Here is a 22,538-nt window from a genome sequence, read left to right as displayed (position 1 = left end):
AACTGGATTATATTAGTCTACACTGCCATATAATCAAGTTCAAAGCAGATAATCTGGATTTTATATGATAGTGTTGAAAGGTCCTCTGTCAAAAGCCAAGTGCTGAAATCTCTCACTGACTTTAGCCATCGAGACTGAAATATTGAAGGACATGAAAGTGGTGTGAAAAGACAAGTTTATAAAACAGATGTACTCTAGGCAGCTCTCAACAAAAGGGCAGAAGATCCCAAGTGCAAATCCTTCACTACACATGACCATAACCATCATTATCTAACAGGGCCGGCCCAAGGAAATTTTCAAGTGTAAGCGAAACAGGATTTTGGTGCCCCCCCCCAAAAAAAACCCCCAATCACCGAGAAATAAAAGGTAGAAGGTAGAGGTGAATAGAATGGATAAAAGAGTTTTCCTTACAACCAGAAGTTTATTAACAACATTATGTTCATATAGTAACATTACATAGAATTAACTCCAATCTTAATAAATAATAATAATAATAATAATAATAATTTAATAAATAAATATTTTAATAAACTTTGCAACAATTTTAATTTTTTAACATCCAGTTTTCCTTAACACAAATAATAATAATAATAATTTAATAAATAAATATTTTAATAAACTTTGCAACAATTTTAATTTTTTAACATCCAGTTTTCCTTAACACAAATTAACTTGAACACTTGTAAAAATTAAAACCTGATTTTTCTGACTTTCAATTTGGAAAACTCATGTACTAGGGAATCTGTGTCCATGTCATCCAACAAGCTATTTTCAATGGCCAAGGTTGATAGTCCACTCAAGCGCTCTTGACTCAAAGTAGATCTTAAGTAATTTTTTATAAGTTTCAATTTTGAAAAACTCCTTTCACCGCTGGCCACGGATATTGGAAGTGTTAACAGAATTCTCAATGCAGTGTAGACATTTGGGAAAACATCCTCCGAACCATGATTTATAAAAGACAAGGCATCAGCTGGGAGACTTCCAGGGGGAAGCATATCTGCAAGTAATTGTAGCTCTGTATACAGATCACCAGCATTCACATCGTGGTCTTCTCCATCTGTCAAAACAGTTTCAAGGCGTTGACAGGCGTACTTCAATTCTTTTTCATTCCAACATTTCCCAAGGCTTGAAATGTCATACAGAAATTTGAAACTTCCACTATGGTTGTCCATTAGCTGAAATCTCTCCTTTAATGAGGATATTGCTGTGTCAAGCACAACAAAAAAAAAGTTCACTTTAAAAGACTCTTTGCCAGAATGTACAGCTTCATCTTTACATTCATACGAAAATTGTCTGCTTACTTTTCTCGGTCGAGCTTCCTGTTCGTTTTCAAAGTCGGCAGTAGCATCGATTTTTTCTGCCAGTTCCTTTGCATCTGTAATGATGCTATTTAGACCTTCTTCAGATCTCATCCTTTCTAGAAAACTTTTCACACTCTTAATAAGAGCCATAGAATTTTGAAGATCGATTGACACTTTTTGCAACTGTTTACTAACAATATTTATCTTGTGCAGGATCTCATGCCATGTCACTATGCTGCACAGAAATGTGAAGCTTTGCAGTCTTTTAAGAAGAGCACCAGCACGGCTCCTACAGAGTCCATCAAATTTCTGATCATGAGAAGCTTCATATACGGCATCATATACTTCTTCAATATGGAACCTCAAAGGCAACAATGCTTCGATTCTACTTTCCCACCTAGTACTGCTAAGTGGTTTGAGTGTGAGAGTTGAAACATGCTTCAACAAAGTACCCCATCTTACTGGGGAACCTGAAAAAAGGTTATAGAGGTCTTGTACGGTGGCGAAACAGTCTGCTGCAATCTTGCAAGACATAGCTGCATCATTTATGACCAAGTTCAGGGAGTGGTTTCCACATGGTACATAAAAGGCTCTAGGATTTAAATCAAGGATCCTCCTCTGGACTCCAACATGTTTTCCCTTCATTGCAGAACCATTATCATATCCCTGGCCTCTCATGTTTTTTAATGGAATACGTCGTGCTTCCAACTCATGGAGTAATATTTCTGTCATACCTTCACCTGAAGGACTGGCAACAGGAACAAAGCCTAAAAAATGTTCCTTAATCAAGATATCTTCATTTGCTTTACATGTAACAAATCTAACCACCAACGTCATTTGTTCGGTGTTGCTAATATCTGGTGTGCAGTCCAATATAATAGAATAATATGTTGCCTCATGTAGTTGTTCCAAAATATTATTCTGGACCTTGCCTGCCAAGAAAGAAATAAACTCGTTCTGGACATTTTTACTCAAATAGTGGACATGTGTTTCTTTGGAAGTGATTCTTCTCACATGTTCAGCCATCGGATCATCAAACTGTGCTATATGTTCTATCAATTTTAAAAAGTTGCCATTATTAGGTTCAAATAGAACATCTTTTGTCCCTCTAAATGGCAATCCTTGAACCCCCAAAAACCGTGTAGCACATAGCAAGCGTTTCAGAATTTGATCCCAATGTTTAATTTCAGCATTAATAAGTCTTTCATGCTCTGCATCAATAGTTTTGTTTAAATGCAAACGTTGCGAGAGCTCACGCCAAGATGAACGGTTTTCCATATGAGGACGGGATTTCTCGTGACCGCTCAAAAGCCTGCTCAAGTTCCGCCAGTTAGAAAACCCTTGGCTACCTGCAAGACTGGATGTGTCGTTTCCAAAAATTTTGCAAGTAATACAAAACACTGCATTTTTAGATACAGAATACTGTAGCCAATATCTGTTGACACGCTCTCCATTACACAACTTCCTTGAATAATGAAATGGGGAAAATTTTCTGCCATGAATGTCCTTAGGAAACTTTATGCCTCTGACTTGCTGTGGTCCTCGCTCAACAATTATTTTCCGTGCCTCATCAGTTATTTTGAGTGGCCACTCTCCACAATCATTGGAAAGAAATAACAAAGGGTCTCTTCTTTGTTCCTGAAAAAAAAGGGGGGTGTATGTTAACTTCTAGAAGTTTTTCTAAGATGTAATGCAATGCAAGATCAATAAGTATAATACCTCGTTATGCAATCTTTAAATAAAAAATGAACAAGACAGGCCAGGGCCAATTATATTTCCCAAAAATCTGCACTAATATTTTTAAATTGAATCTACTTACCGATTCAATAGCTTGCCGACTAGTAGATGGCAGGGCTGCATCTCTTAATGAATCCTCATCCACATCTTCAGTGTCAGTCCCAGTAATGCCAATACAGGAAGGTGGTAATGGTATTGCTGAAGTTGCAGTGAGAAGGTCTTGACTGGTTGATGGTCCTGGTAGAGGCTCAGAGATTGGTATCTTTCCGTCATCAGCATGATCTGATTCAGTCAATTTAGTTGTCTCTGGCTTTCCTGTCTGGCATGATGGTGAAGTCGTGAAAAACCTTTTTAATGCTTTAGCTTGACTCTTGTCTTCTTGGCTATGCTGCAACCTCCTTTTACGATGAAATGCTCCCGATGGCTTCTTCTTGCTTGACATTTTCTGCTAAGAAACCCAACTCGTCATATAAGGAAGGGGACTGACGCAGAACAACTTTTAGCTTATGACAACACAGCAGAAATACAGCCTGCAGCTCCATCCAAGAACAGTAGAGTCTCATTTATCCCACATAAACGGGCCAGCAGAGCGTTGGATAATCAAAAAATGATGGTTAGCATGGAATAGCCTTGCTAGACCTGGTTATGGACCAAGCATTTGAGCATTATTCCTTTTCATGCTATACTTGAGAACTGTTTAAGTACAGCAGAGACTCTACAGTAGAGTCTCTACTGTAGAGTCTCACTTATCCAACATAAATGGGCCGGCAGAACGTTGGATAAGCGAATATGTTGGATAATAAGAAGAGATTAAGGAAAAGCCTATTAAACATCAAATTAGGTTATGATTATACAAATTAAGCACTACAACATCATGTTATACAACAAATTTGGCAGAAAAAGTAGTTACATGTGTAGTAATGCTATGTAGTAATTACAGTAGAGTCTCACTTATCCAAGCCTCGCTTATCCAACGTTCTGGATAATCCAAGCCATTTTTGTAGTCAATGTTTTCAATACATTGTGATATTTTGGTGCTAAATTCATAAATACAGTAATCACTACATAGCATTACTGTGTATTGAACTACTTTTTCTGCCAAATTTGTTGTCTAAAATGATGTTTTGGTGTTTCATTTGTAAAATCATAACCTAATTTGATGTTTAATAGGCTTCTCCTTAATGCCTCCTTATTATCCAACATATTCGCTTATCCAACAATCTGCCGGCCCGTTTATTTTGGATAAGTGATACTCTACTGTACTGTATTTACAAATTTACCACTAAAATATCACAATGAATTTAAGACACTGACTACAAAAACATTGATTACGAAAAGGCAGACTGTGTTGGATAATCCAGAACACTGTATAAACGAATGTTGGATAAGTGAGATTCTACTTTAATATGAAATAATTACTGGGATAGAATAATGCAGAACAATATAATCTCTAAAACCAGGACAATAAATAAAGACCAACAGTCTGAAAGCATTCCACAAAGGAAACAATCAGGGCTAGCTAACACCTCCCAACAAAGTATTCCCATCATCAAAGTCTGATAAATCCACTGTTTTCTCACAGCCACAGACAGTACAAGCACATAACATATCGCAAAGAACACAACTCTGAAAACAGGGGAATTCCACACAGGAAACATTCAGCGCCAGCTAACACCGCCCAACAAAAAATTCACTCAGGGAGGAAACAGTCAGGCTTTAAAGCTGCAAGGCTTACATCCTAATCATTTTCCCTAATTGCAGCATTCATGCTTGCATCTAAAAGCCAAAAAAAAAAACCAATTAGAAATATTGTATATTCACAACCTTTAGGAAATAATATCCCCTGATGGCACAGCGTGTTAAAGCGCTGAGCTGCTGAACTTCTGGACCGAAAGGTTTGAATTGGGGGAACAGAGTGAGCCCTCACTTTTAGCCCCAGCTTCTGCCAACCCAGAAGTTCAAACACATGCAAATGCGAGTAAATCAATAGGTACTGCTCTGGAGGGAAGGTAACACCGCTCCATGCAGTCATCCCACATGACCTTGGAGGAGTCTACGGACAACGCTGGCTCTTTGGCTTAGAAATGGAGATGAGCACCAACCCCCAGAATCAGACATGACTGGACTTAATGAGGTATGGATACCTCACAATCTTTGAGGATGCCTGCCATAGATGTGGGTGAAACGTCAGGAGAAAATACTTCTGGAACATGGCCACACAGCCCGAAAGACATACAACAACCCTGTGATCCCGGCCATGAAAGCCTTCGACAACAAGTTTACCCTTTACCTTAACTACCACCAATTCCTCAATACAGTAGAGTCTCACTTATCCAACACTCACTTATTCAACGTTCTGGATTATCCAACACATTTTTTTAGTCAATGTTTTCAAAACATTGTGATATTTTGGTGCTAAATTCATAAATACAGTACTTACTACATAGCATTACTGCGTATTGAACAATTTTTTTCTATCAAATTTGTTGTCTAACATGATGTTTTGGTGCTTAATTTGTAAAATCATAAACTAATTTGATGTTTAATAGGCTTCTCCTTAATCCCTCCTTATTATCCAACATATTCGCTTATCCAACATTCTGTTGGCCCGTTTATGTTAGATAAGTGAGACTCTACTGTTCTTTATTTCCCAGAACAGAACACCATACTTCGCCACAGCAAAGCGTGGTTGGGCACAGCTACTTTATTATTATATAATATATGTAATTATTAAAACTATAAATCCCAGCAACTACAACTCCCTACTCAATTAATTTTTTAACATAACATAAAATCACCAACTACAACTCCCAAAACAAGGGATTAAACAGAAAACATGTACTTTTATAGAAAGCATGTACAAATTAATATTTAAATATGTATTTGTATCACATATCTGAAATTATTTCTCACATTACTACAGAAATGATTCCATAGATGGAAGAATTAACACATTAGAATGCACACACATTAGAAATTGGCCCATCCACTTCCTTATTTTAATCTATGCTTCCATATATTTTATACTGTTTACTTTTTGTACAAATGATACACACAGTCAACTGTGTCATGAGAGATGCCTCCCACAGGATGGTAACATAATTAAACATCCAGTTGTTCCCCTGGGCAAGGTCCTTGCATAATTGTGAGCCAATTATCTCACACCAGAAGCGACTTGCAGTTTCTCAAGTCACTCCTGACAACAAAGAAAAAATAAAATAAAACTGATTATAGTAGTAAGAAGCTAGGAAACATGAAAGCACAAGAGCAATGCCCATCCATTTTGAGAAATAATGTAAGATTGACTTGTAAGTTTAGTTGCAACTTGTTGTCACTAATTCAGACAGCCTTGATTACCTTGCTCAGAAGGCTGCTGGAGACCTGTGGTATCCCTGAGCCTTGATTCTTTATGTTAAACGATTGTTTGGCTGGTTGTCCTTGTCAGTCCCCACACACCACACGCCTCGTGCAAATGTTTTTTTTTTTCAGTACGCATGCACAGCGTGGGCTATGGTATTGCGCATGCGTAGAAGGTAGGTTGTTAGTGTCTAGAAGCTTCCACGGGCGAAATGCGCTGTGCGCATGCGCCCAGCCAGAGAGGCCATTTTGCCCTTAGTCTACAAACTAAGGGCAAAAATGGCCTATCTGGCAGGGCGCATGCGCACAGCACAGCTAGGCCATTTTGCCCTTAGTAACAAACTAAGGGCAAAAATGGCCTATCTGTGCTGTGCGCATGCGCACAGCCAGAGAAGCCATTTTTGCCCTTAGTTTGTTACTAAGGGCAAAATGGCCTAGCTGTGCCGTGCGCACGCGCACAGCACAGCTAGGCCATTCGGGCCTGACTTCCTGGTCGCGGCCGGCGACCGCCCGGGCGATCGCCGGCCGCGACCAGGAAGTCAGGCCCGAATGGGCTATCTGCGCTGTGCCCGTGCGCACAGCGCAGATAGCCCATTCGGGCCTGACTTCCTGGTCGCGGCCGGCGATCGCCCGGGCGGTCGCCGGCCGCGACCAGGAAGTCAGGCCCGAATGGCCTAGCTGTGCTGTGCGCGTGCGCACAGCACAGCTAGGCCATTTTGCCCTTAGTAACAAACTAAGGGCAAAAATGGCTTCTCTGGCTGTGCGCATGCGAATGGCGCCCCTAGCAGCCAGCGCCCGAGGCGGCCGCGTCCGCGGCCGCCTAGTAACAACCGGCCCTGTTATCTAAACAAGGCTGGGCAAACTTGTTTGTGTTAATGGCAGCTTTCCCTTTAAGGTAATCTATTGCAGTAACTACATGCTTATGGTGGACAGTGATTAAGCCAGTAATTGATGGTGCTACAGCCAAAAATAGGTGAAAGAAGGTGCATATTTTCTCCTCTTTCACTCAAATATCCTTTTCTTTTACTTGCTATCTTGTGGCAGTTTAGGAAGGGGCAGACTCTTTTCAATATTAACGTGAGACCTGCATGAGAATTAGCAAAAGGTTCCCAGTCTTTAAAACTTCATCTTTCCTCCTATTTCATGTTAGAGCATAGAATTCACAATCCAAGATTACGGGTGTACACCACTGATTATGAGATTATAATAACTGTGGAATGGCCCAAAATGAGTTTTGCATCAGGCCTGTGTGGCTAAGCCTTTTACATATGTGTGGGAAGTTGCCACTATCTGCCACTATCTGCAACTGTTCATTCATGTTTTTAATTTGTTTGATCGGGCTCGTCCTCATGTAAACTGCTCCAAGCCCCTTCGGGGAGATGGAGAGGGGGATATAAAATTATTATTATTATTATTATTATTATTATTATTATTATTATTATTATATTAATATAATGATTATTATTATTACATTAATATCTTCCAAAGGTGACTAATGAAGGGTCCTTTAACATGTTTTCAGGAGCCTCCGGTGGTGCAGCGTGTTAAAGCGCTGAGCTGCTGAACTTGCGGACAGAAAGTTTGGCAGTTTGAATCTGGGGAGTGGGGTGAGCTCCTGCTATTAGCCCCACTTCTGCCAACCTAGCAGTTCGAAAACATTCAAATGTGAGTACTTACTTAGGCGATCCCTCGTAGTTTGAGGATGATGGCCCTCCGTCTTCTCTATCTTGGGGATGGATCCGTAGATGGCTGAAGAGACCTATTCTTGATCTGCATGTTCTTCCGCAGTGAGGACATCGGTTTCCAGGTGGAAGTCGGTCTCGGTCAGGGTTGGCTTGACGGGCCTTCCTCTTGGCACGTTTCCCCCTCAAGCCCTCCATTCGTGCCTCTTCAAACTCCGCAGCACTGCTGGTCACAGCTGACCTCCAATTAGAGCACTCAAGGGTCAGGGCTTCCCAGTTCTCAGTGTCTATGTCTAGTTTTTAAGGTTGGCTTTGAGCCCATCTTTAAATCTCTTTTCCTGCCCACCAACATTCCGTTTCCCATTCTTCAGTTCAGAGTAGAGTAACTGCTTTGGGAGACAGTGATCGGGCATTCGGACAACGTGGCCAGTCCAGCGAAGTTGATGGTGTAGGGGCATCACTTCAATGCTGGTGGTCTTTGCTTCCTCAAGCACGCTGACATTTGTCCGCCTGTCTTCGCAAGAGATTTGCAGGATTTTTCTGAGGCAACACTGATGGAAACGCTCCAGGAGTTGGGTGTGATGTCTGTAGACCATCCATGTTTCGCAGGCATAGAGCAGGGTTGGGAGGACAATGGCTTTATAAACAAGCACCTTGGTATCTCTATGGATGTCCCGGTCATCAAACACTCTCTGCTTCATACGGAAAAATGCTGCACTCGCAGAGCTCAGACGGTGTTGTATTTCAAATGTGAGTAGATCAATAGGTACCCCTCCAGCGGGAATGTAACGGCATTCCATGCAGTCATGCTGGCCACATGACCTTGGAGGTGTCTATGGACAATGCTGGCTCTTTGGCTTAGAAATGGAGATGAGCACCAACTGCCAGAGTTGGACACGACTAAACTTAATGTCAAGGGGAAACCTTTACCTTTACCTGTTTCCACACACAAAGCTTTCGTACATCATTGACCTACCTTGGATGCTATGCAGGACTAGTCATAGTCCACCTGTTGTAAGAAGAGGCTTTGACACTGTTCAAAACAGGTGAATAATTGGCTGGTACATTTTCCTGGAGAAATGGCTTTCATCTCATTTCATCTCATTTGTGTCTGTAGGAAATTGCATTCATGACTAGCTTATGTACCTGCCATTGCCCAGATTAGATATTATTCAATGCTATTTATTACAAATAGTCATGGTTTGGTTTTAATTTTATGAATGGCCCCAACATGGGACCATAGATAAAGCCGTACAAGTGTTGGGGTGCAGCCACCATCAGCCCAAGACCTGGTCAGGCTGCAACTCTCATCAGGTCCCGATCTGGCTGGCTGTTGACCCCAAATATGGAGGGATGCAATTTCCATCAGCCCCAGATCTGTCTACTACTGACCTCCCAATAGCTTTAGAGCTGAGTGGCTGAAGGTTGAGGCCCTCATGCTGTTCTGAGGTCTCTGCAATCCTTGATGTAATGGCTCAGCTTATACTTGAGAATATATGGTACATTTATTATTTTTCTCTATTATTGGTATTACATTTATTATTGTACTCTATTATTATTACATTTATTATTGCACTCTATTATTGTTGCTACTATTACATTTATTTTACTCTATTTTTATTAGTATTAATACATTTATTATTTCACTCTGATCTTATTATTACAATAGAGTCTCACTTATCCAACATTCGCTTATCCAACGTTCTGAATTATCCAACGCATTTTTGTAGTCAATGTTTTCAATACGTTGTGATATTTTGGTGCTAAATTTGTAAATACAGTAATTACTACATAACATTGTTGTGTTTTGAACTGATTTTTCTATCAAATTTGTTGTAAAGCATGATAAGCAGGTGCTTAATTTGTAAAATCATAACCTATTTTGATGTTTAATAGACTTTTCCTTAATCCCTCCTTATTATCCAACATATTCGCTTATCCAACGTTCTGCCGGCCCGTTTACGTTGGATAAGTGAGACTCTACTGTATTACATTTATTATTTTACTCTATTTATTATTTACATGTATTATTTTCCTGTATTTATTATTACAGTAGAGTATCACTGTCAAAGACAGAACGCCAGTGAGTAAAGCAAAACTCAGTTTATTGAGATTACAAAACTAAAAATGCCCGTAGGAGACAAAAAACAGGGCAAACACTTGACTTCAGTGTGATAGGTAACAAAAAACAACTCAGATTGAGCTTAAACAACTCAAAGGGAAAAAAACCGGGTTAAATAGAAGTATAATCCGGATTAAATCAAAAGTGCTTACTTCAGCCTGGCAAACAATGCAAACAAAGGAGGATCAACAGGAGTCAGAATGTAAACAACAGACTGGTAGCAGATTCCTCTCTGCTACTCAGAAACAGCAGGAGACTAAACCAGGCTTGTTTACTTCTCCCTGCAACGAAAGAAAACGTGGTCGTAGTCAGGATTCAATTTAAGGTTCAACAGCCAACGATATCCAGGTCCAGGCTCAGCAGTCAGGGAAACGGCAGTCAGCAGGGTCCCAATCCGGTCCAGAGGTCAATAGCCAAACGTAGCCGTCTAGGAATCCAAAGGTCTCACCGATAAGCAGCAGAAGGGATAATCCAGAATCGAAGTCAGTCAGTCCAGCGTCAATCCAGTGTGAGTAGGTATTGCCCGTCAAAAAGACAACAGAGGTCCAAGGTATTGAGATTAAACACAAGTTGCACAGAGAAAAACCCCGCACAGTTCCTCCCGCCGTTGATGCCCAGTGTCCTTGGTAAACTTACGTATCCAGCAACGAATCACACCCGTCTTCAGGAAGTTCCCCAACAAAAGCCCAAGCGTCCATCCAGATTACCTTGCCCAACGCAATTAGACATTGATCCCAAACCCCAATTTATCCCAGTTCAAGCTCATCATCGCTGTCATCTGCCATCCCAATTCCAGGCGCCCCAAACTCATCATCCTCATCAGAGCTAAAGCACCTTTGACTATGCCCCACAGCATCCCCAGCTGTGGATCCCGCTCCATCCCTCCAGCCAGTCCATGGGTCTGATCCTGCAACCTGCCACTCACCTCCCATGCTTTCATTGCCTGTTTCCCCAACACCCAAATCCTCCCTCACACGTGTCCATTCCATGTCATCCTCCTCTGAGCTGGCCATCTCTTCCTCCAAACCCTCAGAAAAACCCTCAAATGAGTCCTCATCTGTCGGGTCTGTAAACAAATCCCGGAGCCGTTTTCGTTCACGCTCCTCGAAAGAGTCTGACTCTCGAGGAGTCTTATGCCCCCTTCTTCTATTATCGGAGCCCGAAGGCTCAACCATAACAATCACTTATCCAACATAAACGGGCTGGCAGAATGTTGGATAAGTGACTATGTGGGATAATAAGGAAGGATTAAGGAAAAGCCTATTAAACATCAAATTAGGTTATGATTTTACAAATTAAGCACCAAAACATCATGTTATACAACAAATTTGACAGAAAAAGTAGTTCAATACGCAGTAATGCTATGTAGTAATTGCTGTATTTACGAATTTAGCACCAAAACATCATAATGTATTGAAAACATTGACTACAAAAATGTGTTGGATAATCCAGAATGTTGGATAAGTGAGACTCTACTGTATTATTTTACTCTATTATTATTAAAAGGATACATAAGCACATTTACATTGAAGAAGATGAGAATAATGATTTAATCAGAGTTAGACAGTCTTATCTTAAATTCGAGCTTGATGTAACTATTCAAAAACATTTAACCTACGGATGTCTCAATTAATGTAATTTTTGGTATCTATTTTTATTTCTGAAATTTCCCACCTTCGGCTTATACTTGAGTCAATTATTTCTCAGTTTTTTCTGGTAAAATTAGATGCCTCGGCTTATATTCGGGTCGGCTTATATTCGAGTATATACGGTAGTTTTGTTTGCTTTTGATAGGGTTTGTCCCATTCCCATGCATTTTTATAGGCATTCTGCAGTCAACTCCCTTGATTAAAGACGCACAATTAAAGAAGCACAAAGCAATCCTTTCTTTCTCCCTCTGGTACTGACTACAGTCTGCTAATATAGGCCTCCATGGTCACTTGTGGCTGTAGCTAGCTCTTTCCCACTCATTTTCATCACATTGTCTTGCTTCTCTCCCATGCTCATTTCTTTGCTTTTGGAATGACTTGTCCATTAAGTTCTTTTTTTAGGCATTCTTTTCGAATTCTGCATCAGGTTTAAAATTATTTCCTTCCTAATATAAATTTGAGCATACTTTTACATGCTTTCCCTCCTCAATTCATTGGTTGGTTGAAGGCCTCTAATCACATTTTTTGTGTATCTTCCTCGTTGACTAAAATGTATGCATTTCTCCCTAATGTATGTACTTTTAGTCATGCACATGCTTCAAAAGAATGTATGATTTCAGGCACAATGTTCATAGCAGAAAATGGATTTTAATTTCTTTGAAGGGGAGGAGAATGGAATACAAACTCAACAAATTTCTTTTCAATTATTATTGAGATTGGAGAGCAAGGAAAGTATTGATTCTAGGCTATGCTTCCTCAGTTGCATCCTAAGTGTTTATCACACAAAGCAGACAAAGCACAAAGCAGAACAAAGGCATTTTCAGCTCGGACATACTACATGGCATTGCTCCTTCCCCACCAGTATCACTGGGAGGGTAGCACTACAGTAGTAGTCGTTTTTTTTTTCCTGTCGGGAGTGACTTGAGAAACTGCAAGTCGCTTCTGGTGTGAGAGAATTGGGCATCTGCAAAGACATTGCTCAGGGGAAGCCCAGATGTTCTACCATCCTGTTAGAGGCTTCTCTCATGTCCCAGGAGTAGTAGTAGTAATAATAATAATTTTATTTCTTTCCCGCGTCTTCTCATGGCTAGAGGCAGGTTACACCATTGATACAAATACATAATCATAGAGTCATAGATTTATAGAATAACAGAGTTGGAAGAGACCACATGAATCATATAGTCCAACCCCCTGCCATGCAGGAAAAGCACAATCAAAGTACCCTGACAGATGGCCATCCAGCCTCTGTTTAAAAGCCTCCAATGAAGGAGCTTCCACCACACTCCGAGTCAGAGTGTTTCACTGCTCTTATGGTCAGGAAGTTCTTCCTAATGTTCAGGTGGAATCTCCTCTCCTGTAATTTGAACCCATCGCTCTGATGGGTTCAACATGCCCACTGAACATATTGGTTGAGCTTTTTTGTGAGATATAGCAACATTACTGTAAACAACCAAGCCTTTTCTAAGCTGTGCTCCATCCAAGTGGGGCAAAGCCATTTACAGTGATTTTACAAGAACAAGGAACTTTATAAAACAACTAAACTTGATCTAAGCTCAAGGATCTCAAGAGAGAATAGACAGAAGCATACGGATGTATGGGGCCACGGTAGCACAGTGGGTTAAGCAGCGCTAAGTTTCTGATCTTGCTGATTGAAAGGCCGACCATTCAAATCCGCATGATGGGGTGAGCTGCCATTGTTAGCCCCAGCTTCTGCCAACCTAGGAGTTTGAAAACATGCAAATGTGAGTAAGATCAATAGGTACCACTTTGGTGATAAGGGAACGGTGCTCCATGCAGTCATGCCGGCCACATGATTTCTGAGGTGTCTATGGACAATGCAGCTCTTTGGCTTAGAGTCAGTCTCGACTAGACTTAATGTCAAGGGGAAGAAACCGTTACTTTTACTACTGTTGTATATTTCAGAAATCCATATATATTAAAAACACAATATATATGTTTATATGTTTGACCACAGAGGCTCCTTCACGGTTTGATAGATCTGGACCAAACTTATGTATTCTCCTGTCAATAGCAAAGGATGGGTTTTTTAAAGGGAGGGTACAAACCAGAAACAGGATACTTATGTCTGATTTCAATGTGAGCTGCCTTCTTCATGCAGTACATTAATATGCCTTGTACTCATGCTGCTAGCTAAAAAGTTGTGATACGCTATGCCTTATCAAGGTTGTAATCCTGTACATACTTACTTGAATACATACTTCTTCTGTTACGAGAAGAGCTGCTTAGAGAGTCACTGCATGAATCTGGCTCATAATAGAATTGTAATGAATATTTTAAGACAGTAATGGTTAGGTTTTTAAACCAAGCGGCTTAAGTGGGACTGACTTCAGTTAAATAGAGATTTCGTGAAAGCCTCCAGTTTTACTCCTTGCCTTGAGTCACTTCTGTAATGACATGTTTTGTGGAAAGCAAACAGAAAAAGTTTGGCATTCAGGTTCTTTCCTGCATGGGATAGCTGACATGACTGATGGCAAATCGGAAGGTAATCATTGTATTTGTCCTTTAAAATGTTAAATATTTCAATGTTTTGAAAAACAAGGCTTGACTTCAATGTTATTTATTTTATCTATCCAGTGTTGGTTTTAATGATTTTTATATGTCAGTGTCTAGTTATATGCCAGTGTCTAGTTATTATGTTTTTTTAATTATATGTATGTTGGCATTGAATTCCTGCCATTAATATGTTGTAAACCACCTTGAGTCCCCCCAGGGGTGAGAAAACCAGTATATAAATATATTAAATGAATAAATAATAAATTAGTAGTTCTTTTTAAAAATGCTATGCATTGTTAGCCTGGCTAAATAAAATTGTTTCTTGAAAACTATTTCATTTCTACAAAAATGATCTTGTTTTGAATGTTTACAAATGTAACAAGTTATGTTGTATAAATCAGTAGTTATATTATTGGATTTTAATATCAAAAGAACACTGCAAAATGTTTTTGCATGCCACAGGCACTTTTGCATGCCACTTGTTGCCTTTTTTTGCATAAGACGAACATTGGACATACTGATTAACAATTATGGGAAAAAGCAGTATCAAATAATCTTCAGAAATGTATTGCTGATGATCATTGATAGAAAGAATGAAGAATATAATGTGATTTTAAAGCTGGAACACCTTAAGATATTCAAACTGAATTGTTTGTAGTCTAAGATTATTTAGTAACGTGTGGAATCTGTGACAAAGTTGTAGTGAATATTTTCATTCTGGAAAGAATCCTGTTCCAGTTTGAGATTCCAATGCATCGTTCCTCATCAACAAAGCCGAGTTGGTCACTCTCCATCTACCGCAAATTCCCCTTTTCCTTTTTTTGACATTCAGCACTTGGTTCAGCTGCTTTTAAATTATATACCTGTAAACCATGGGACCCATTCACACTGCAGAATTAGAATGCTTTTATTCCATTTTTACTGCTATAATACTGGGACTGGTGATTTAGTGAGGCCTTGTCACATTTCAACTTCACTGTTTAGTACACAGGTTGCTCTTGTACTTGGAGTAAAAGCAAGAACTCAAATATTGGTATTTTTTAAAGAACAAGTTCAAAGACTTAAAAGTTATTACATTAGGAAGGCATTTGGCCACATTTCTTGATGGGGTGGGTATAGAGCCTGTATGCCTATCTCTCCACTTTGAAAATCCTCTTATAGGGACCTTGAAGATGTCAATGACAAGCTCAGCTTAGGAACTGGTATACTTGCTTTATTCCCAGGTAACATTGTGCAGTTGCATCATGACTCACACTCCTCTGGATCCTGTTATTTCCTGCCATCTCACAATTTTTCCCAGCAGTTTGGGTAAAGAAGAGGGCTTTATCAGTTGGCAGATAGGTTGCCCGGTGCTAGGATCCATGCCCAATGCTACAGCAAGGGTCTTTCTAATAGGTTCTAATAGCTATTAATAATAAAGTTCAATAATGTATTTATAGTTTAATTTCCTTTCAAATATCACTACCATAATTGATCCATCACCTCGAACTAATAGAAGCAAAGCCTCGGTGAAAGGGCTCTTTTTCTTAAACTGATTTTAAATTATTTTGTTTTCTCCTCAGAGTGCTACTTGTATTGTCAGTGTTGGATTGCTAGGGCTGGATTGTCAATTGCCAGTGCTGGAGTGCATCTACACTGCAGTTAGTACGCTCTGATATCACTTTAGTTTCCAATGCTTCATCCTGTTAAGTTCTGGGAACTGCTCTGCATGCATGCACTAGTGTTCCCAAGTGGACAACTATAGGTTCCCAATAAGTGCCAGAAATCTATAGGTTGGATCCATGACAACTACATGATAGCAAAGTGGTATAACTATGCATCAATAGATTAATTTGCAGATTAGGTAAATAAACTACATTTTAGGGTCCCCATTTCCGAGGACCACCTAACACCAGTGATAAAAATAAGAAAAATCCATTAAAATCAGTAATGCTGTAGTACTTCTTAAACTTACCATCCTTAAAGAATTCACTGTCTCTTGAGTCATTTCTTGGAAATGCTTTCTCACCTTTTGTTTAATGAAATTCTACAGGAACACTGTCTATATTAAATGTGCAGCTTGATCTATGCAGCTTAATCTATCTAGCCACAGCCAAAACACATTTCTTTTAACATTGTAGGCAAAGTCATTTCCCGTCAATCTGTGCCAGGTTGCGAGTGTGGGCGTCTTTGCAAATACAGGTTGTGCTAAAAATAAAATCGAAATGATAGTTCTTGTGCATGGAGAATGAAAGTCTGGAAACAATTCGAAGTTTTGAAAAAAAACAAAAACCAGCAACAATCCCAATACTCCATGACAAAGTCTTGCTTCAATCCAGGTATGTAAATGCACATGTGGAAGCAAACTGTTGTGTATATTTCACTTGATGAATCAGCATCCAAGAATGCCAACAGGACACACATTTAGCTACCAATTTGAATATGCACCAGAATGCTCATCTTGACTGCAATGCTTTCAACTTTACCTCTGGACAGTGCGTGAGAAGTTGGATACTAGGGCTGAGAATCCCATCAGCATGAACAGTGATTAACCCCCTGAGTCTAAGATTAGACATTTTAGGGCTCTTCTACACTTCCCTAAAACCTGGGAGAAAGCGGGTTAAAATAACCTGTTTCCTCCTGGGTTTCTGTCCCCACCCTCAACTCAAACTCTGGGCTTTCCCTTAAGGGGTGGCTAGATGCCATCCTGGGTTAACCAAAGCCCACCCACCCCCCATTCCTCTATTTTCCCTGCACCTCCTGATGAGCCATTTTCACATGCCAGGAGCACTCTGCAGAGGGGTTTACATTACTGACAGGTTGGGGAAAAGGGGATGGCCATCCCAGTCCTCACTGCCCCTAAGTCAGGGGAAACCTGATTTCTGGAGATCTGTGCTCGAATGTCCACTTAACCATAAAGACCAACAAAGTGACCTTGGGCAATTCTCCAAGCTCCAGAAGAAGGTAAAGGCAAACTGCCTTTGAACAAATCTGGCCAAGAAAAGCATGCAATAGGCTCGCAATAGGGTTGCCATAAGTCCCAAATGAGGGCACACAACAACAAAGTAAATCCAATGAAACCAATGGTGCACCAACCAGATTCATTCATTTCGTTCTTCCTTCATACCATTGTTTGCATCCACACCAAGTATTTTTTACACTAAACAATGTTAGAATTATGATTCTAATTTAATTGCCATGGCAACATTCTATGGAATCTTACTATTTGTAGTTTGGTCACTAAAGCAGTGGTTTCCAACCTGTGGATCCCCAGGTGTTTTTGGCCTACAACTCCCAGAAATCCCAGCCAGTTTACCAACTGTTCGGATTTCTGGGAGCTGAAGGCCAAAAACATCTGGGGACCCCAAATTGATAACCACTGCACTAAAGGTTCTCTAATTGAGACTTCTAAATCCACCTCCAAAACCTCTGAGGATTTAATAATAATAAAAAATAATAATAAAACTTTATTTATATACCGCCCTATCTCCCGGATGGGACTCAGGGCGGTTTACAGTCATAAAAGCAACACAAACATTACATAACAACATAATACACATTATTAAACAAAGTAAAATAATACAATTATAACAATAAATCACACTTACATGACCAGATCAAGGGGACGGGAACCATAAAGGGGAAATCTTATGCAATATATTCAGGCTCAGATTTCATATGATGTTGACTTGGCAGTTAAAGGGGAACAATTGTGTAATATGAAGAAGTCCTAAGCCATGATAAAATTGAGCAAATAACTGTTATTAACTTCACTTGTTGTATCAGGAGTGTGTATGTGTTACTGCATGCAAAAGAAAAACAAAACAAAACAGAAGTCACTGTTCTGGAAGGAGTAGAAAAAGATACCAGCATTCACATTAAAGTGATATTTCTAGCATTTTCACTGCTGATTAGTGAGTAATCCAATCCAGACCAGGGAATGATCTCTTGGTTTTGTCTTATGAAAGGCATGTAACAAGTCGTTAATTTTTGAGGTGTCTGATATCTCCCATATGCCTGTTGAAATGATTAGAATTTTCCTCCAAACCCAGCAACTTGTACAGTATTTCTTTCTTGTTGCTCCAATAGATTCTTTTTGAAAGATGCCTTGGCATTTCTTCCTTTTATGCTGTCCTACGCCAGGATTAGCTCTGATTGCTAAGACAAATGTGACAACTCCAGTTCACAAGCCTCCGAGTGAATTGCAACTACTTTCCACACTGAATAATGGAAAAAAGGTTGCTATGCACTCAACATGTGCAATGAGGCAAAAGAAATAAAAAAGCTTAATGACACAACTTTAGTGGTGAATGTTCTCCATCCGTGCCTCTCAAAATGATGCTATACATGGATTTTCAGCACATAACAAAGAGATTTTACTAACCTCCAGGTTATTCTGTGGGCAACTCATGACTGTTAGTAGAAAATGTCATTGTTAAGGATGGGAAGAAGAATGTTTAGAAAGAAAATGATGGTATACATGATTATTTGGTGAGATCCTTTGTCTGGTTAGAGGCAAAAGGTACCATCATTTTGTCATATATTAGTAATTTTATGCTGTAAGACAACAGATGATACTTAAACAACAACCAAGCCTATATCCTACAATGTCACTGTGCTAACAAAAGTTTTGCTGTTCTATTTTCAGAGTTAATACAACGGTGGAATCTACCACACTTTTAGTTTTTGTGTAATGGAGATATCCAGCATAGCTTCACAAATAAAGATTTTCATTATTTTGAATTTTAGTCCCCAAAATGTTAAGATTGTTATTGGACGTGTGAGAACTAAAAAAAACTCAGTAGATTTCTTCAAATAGGTGAAAATATTTATTATTTAGAACTCACCAAGGAAAGCCCAGGGCAGAAAGCATAGATAAGAGAAAAACAATAACAGCACCTTAACAGAGAACTGTCCAAGGTATTGGTCTTTGAAAGGATTCGTCTGGCCCCTAAAAATTATTATCATTATACACATTTCCATTGCAAAAGTGAAGCAATTTCTTCCATTTTTCATTAACCATCACTGATATACTCAATGAACTCACATTTTCCCATTTTTTATGGTTTTGTTAGATTTTGGGTTTGGTTCTGATGCAACAAATGTTTCTGTGACCAATTGTTCACAGTCCACTTTCTTTCCATATCTTTCTTACACTTCCTTATGTATTCCATCCTAAAGACTAACCAACTCATCAGACAGGGCTTGGGAAGCATCCTAGACCGTTTCCCTGTCAGTCTAGCGATGGATGGACATGCTGCCCATCTTACGACATCATTGGACTTTCATCAGAGGCCCTACTCACAAGTGAAGTGGAAGCATCGTATGACGCTTCTCTCCCAACACGGGTGTTTGTCTATGTTGTGCTGGCTTCAATGGAACCAGCATGGATCCTTGCTGCTTGGGAGATGCTTCCCACCTGTGATAGGGTAAGCACTGCTACAAGGGAGTGGTGCACGGGGCAATAGATTTGTTCTGCTGCCTTTCCTTTCTTTGGCAGGACATTTCACCTGGCCTTGGTGATAAGCTCATAAAACTACACTCTTTATATTTCTTTTAAGCCCATCTGCATCCCTGTCTGATGTTTTGCTTGTATATCACCGTAAGAATACATTTTCTCTTCCCATGTATATATTTACCACAACAGGTACATTTATATCTACAATTTTTCTACCGCATTAAAGTTTTGTATGAATTTTTCACCATTAATGAAAGTATATTTAGGAGTAATGGACTGCCTTTATTACCTGTTTAAAACTTCTTCCGAAATGACACACATAGGTTGCTGTGAGTTTTCCGGTCTCTATGACCATGTTCCAGAAGCATTCTCTCCTGATGTTTCACCCACTTCTAAGGCAGACATCCTTAAAAGTTATGAGGTCTGTGTTGTTGTGCATTTTCCAGACTGTATGGCCATGTTCCAGAAGCATTTTCTCCTGACGTTTCGCTCACATCTATGGCAGGCATCCCCAGAAGTTGATGGATGGTAGGCAACCCCTCAGGATGCCTGCCATAGATGTGAGCGAAATGTCAGGAGAGAATGCTTCTGGAACATGGTCATACAGCCTGGAAAATGCACAACAACACAGTTATTCCGGTCATGAAAGCCTTCAGTAACACATTGACACACATTTCTCATAAATGTACAGGTCCCTGCCAACAATGAGAAATTGATATTTTAGTGAAAATTTGTTTAAAGATTTCCCTCTCTAGAGACATTGTGAACCACTTGCAGTAAATTGCTCTACTATGAAAAATGGCAATAATTTCTTGCTGTATTTCACATAAACCACCATACAGTCATTGTGCTACTCTTATAAAGTGTGCAACCTTGCAATGTTGTTAGTCACCAGAGGAAGTTTTAGCAATGGTCATGGTGATTGATCACCTGTCATGAAATCAAAAGAACGAGGAGAGAAGGGGGCTGAGAGTGAAGTGAGAAGAAGAATATGGGGAAGAGGAAGGTTATTGGGCTGGTATTCATAATTAGACTTTATATTGTGATGCCACCATTTTAGAATATTGTATTTTTCTGTGTGTACAGGTCAGAATCTCTTCACAGCTAAGCTAGGATTGGTTCTATTTATACAGCTCAGCTGATGTTATGTATTATTTTAGCGACTCCACCCTTACATAATAGTGCAGGTAATAGTCACCCACTAGTGGCACTTCTAAAAATGATCATTTCAGTTTGAAAACTTAGTCTTGTAAAGCTATGTATTCATAAACAATGCATTCCTATGTCATTCAGTAAGCATCCAAATTACACAAACAGTCATCTAAGGCAAAACACGCCTGCTTTAACTTTTCCCCAAATAGCTCAGGTTTATTTTAAAGAGCATACGAAACAGACTCTTACTGACACCCAGTGGCTAAAGAAAATAGGTGCAACAACACCTATATCTATATCTTTGAATTCCATGTTGAATAAAGTCATATAAAATGGAATAACGAGTTCCTCTCGTAAAATTAAAGCACTGAGATCATTCTTCACCACAGAATCTTGCTACAAACCTGCAAGTTATGATCTACAGGAGATTAAAAAGAATCCTTATACTTGATCAGATTAAACATGGACTCCTACATAGTTAAGACTTTTCTTTATGTTTCTACTAAGATGGTGATTACTAAGGTGGTGTTTGAATTTAAGTTTTACTTATGAGTCAAGACGCATAGAGCTGTGTTCTTTGTTGTCTTCTGGTTTTTGCTTTCCAGTCTCAATAATATTGTTTGAAGCTTATCCACGAAGATTGATGATGTGCTATTTTATATATGCAGGGATATTTCAATTAAGGAAAGCCTCTGACAAAAGGAACTTTAAAAAAAATCATTTTGTACCTGCCCTGTAGACTTCCATCTATCTGTGGGATTTTAACAACATCAGAACTGGAAAGATGGTGAAGGAGTTGTCAGATTGCAGCAATATGTTTGCCGAAAATAATGCCAAAACTGGGAATGAAGGAAATTTTATTTCATGGATCCTGTTGTAGCTGCATGTATTTTTGCACAACAGACAAGTCAAACTGCAGCTGCCTCCCACACTGCGTGTGTGTGCAGCAAACCATAGAGAAAAATGGAAACGATGTTAGCTTGCTGCACTATCTCCCTTCAGCTTGTTAGTACACACACACACACACAACACACACACCTAATAGTCTGGCCTCTGAAAATTAATTCATAATCAAAGTGAAGCCTTGTGAAAAACATCATCTGTGCATGCATTTTGAAACAATATGCAAGGCTTACCTGACCTGGCTGTTACATTTCACAAGTGCCTATTGTTAATTATAATTTTAAAAATTACTAAAACATATTTAAGTAGTTTTTTCCATTCCCTTCCTTTCCCTCCCTCCCTCCCTCCCTCCCTCCCTCCCTTCCTTCCTTCCTTTTTTAGTGTAGTAATCTATTCTATCAATGTTATTTCTGCCTCTGGCATCAAATTTTCTGTTAAAAGAGGCCCAGAAACACAACTGCTTCATTAAGGTAGGCTTACCTGTTCAGTATATTCTGGATTCTAACAAAGCTGAAAGACAGGGTTGTTGTATGTCTTTCGGGCTGTGTGGCCATGTTCCAGAAGTATTATCTCCTGGCGTTTCACCCACATCTGTGGCAGGCATCCTCAGATGTGGGCGAAACGCCAGGAGAGAATAATTCTGGAACATGGCCACACAGCCCGAAAGACATACAACAACCCTGT

At 39.6% G+C, this 22,538-nt stretch overlaps 2 protein-coding genes across 8 annotated transcripts in view; one reads left to right on the top strand and one right to left on the bottom strand.

Moving 5' to 3' along the window:
- asb15 (ankyrin repeat and SOCS box containing 15) overlaps positions 1-22,538 on the top strand; it is a 388,284-nt gene that overhangs the window by 206,568 nt on the left and 159,178 nt on the right. The window lies entirely within an intron of this gene.
- LOC134299461 (zinc finger MYM-type protein 1-like) lies at positions 306-6,702 on the bottom strand. Of its 2 annotated transcripts, XM_062982325.1 has the most exons (3): positions 6,396-6,699; positions 3,121-3,483; positions 306-2,939 (listed from the first exon to the last, which is right to left on the bottom strand). In XM_062982325.1, the coding sequence occupies exons 2-3, from the start codon at positions 3,478-3,480 to the stop codon at positions 690-692; spliced, it is 2,610 nt and encodes an 869-aa protein (XP_062838395.1). In that variant the 5' UTR covers positions 3,481-3,483; positions 6,396-6,699; the 3' UTR covers positions 306-689. The 2 variants fall into 2 exon arrangements, with proteins under 2 accessions (XP_062838395.1, XP_062838394.1); XM_062982324.1 differs by having other exon boundaries at positions 3,121-6,702.

This window comes from Anolis carolinensis, chromosome 5 (genome assembly GCF_035594765.1).
Source record: "Anolis carolinensis isolate JA03-04 chromosome 5, rAnoCar3.1.pri, whole genome shotgun sequence".
NCBI lineage: Eukaryota > Metazoa > Chordata > Lepidosauria > Squamata > Dactyloidae > Anolis > Anolis carolinensis.
The sequence above is the reverse complement of the archived record's forward strand: the minus strand, read 5'-3'. Positions and strand labels throughout refer to the sequence as shown.

Excerpts from the sequence above, each read along its gene's own strand:
- LOC134299461 (XM_062982324.1), bottom strand. The coding sequence starts at position 3,480 with ATGTCAAGCAAGAAGAAGCCATCGGGAGCATTTCATCGTAAAAGGAGG. Across the intron at positions 2,940-3,120 it reads GTCGGCAAGCTATTGAATCG|GAACAAAGAAGAGACCCTTT; the intron begins GTAAGTAGATTC and ends CTTTTTTTTCAG.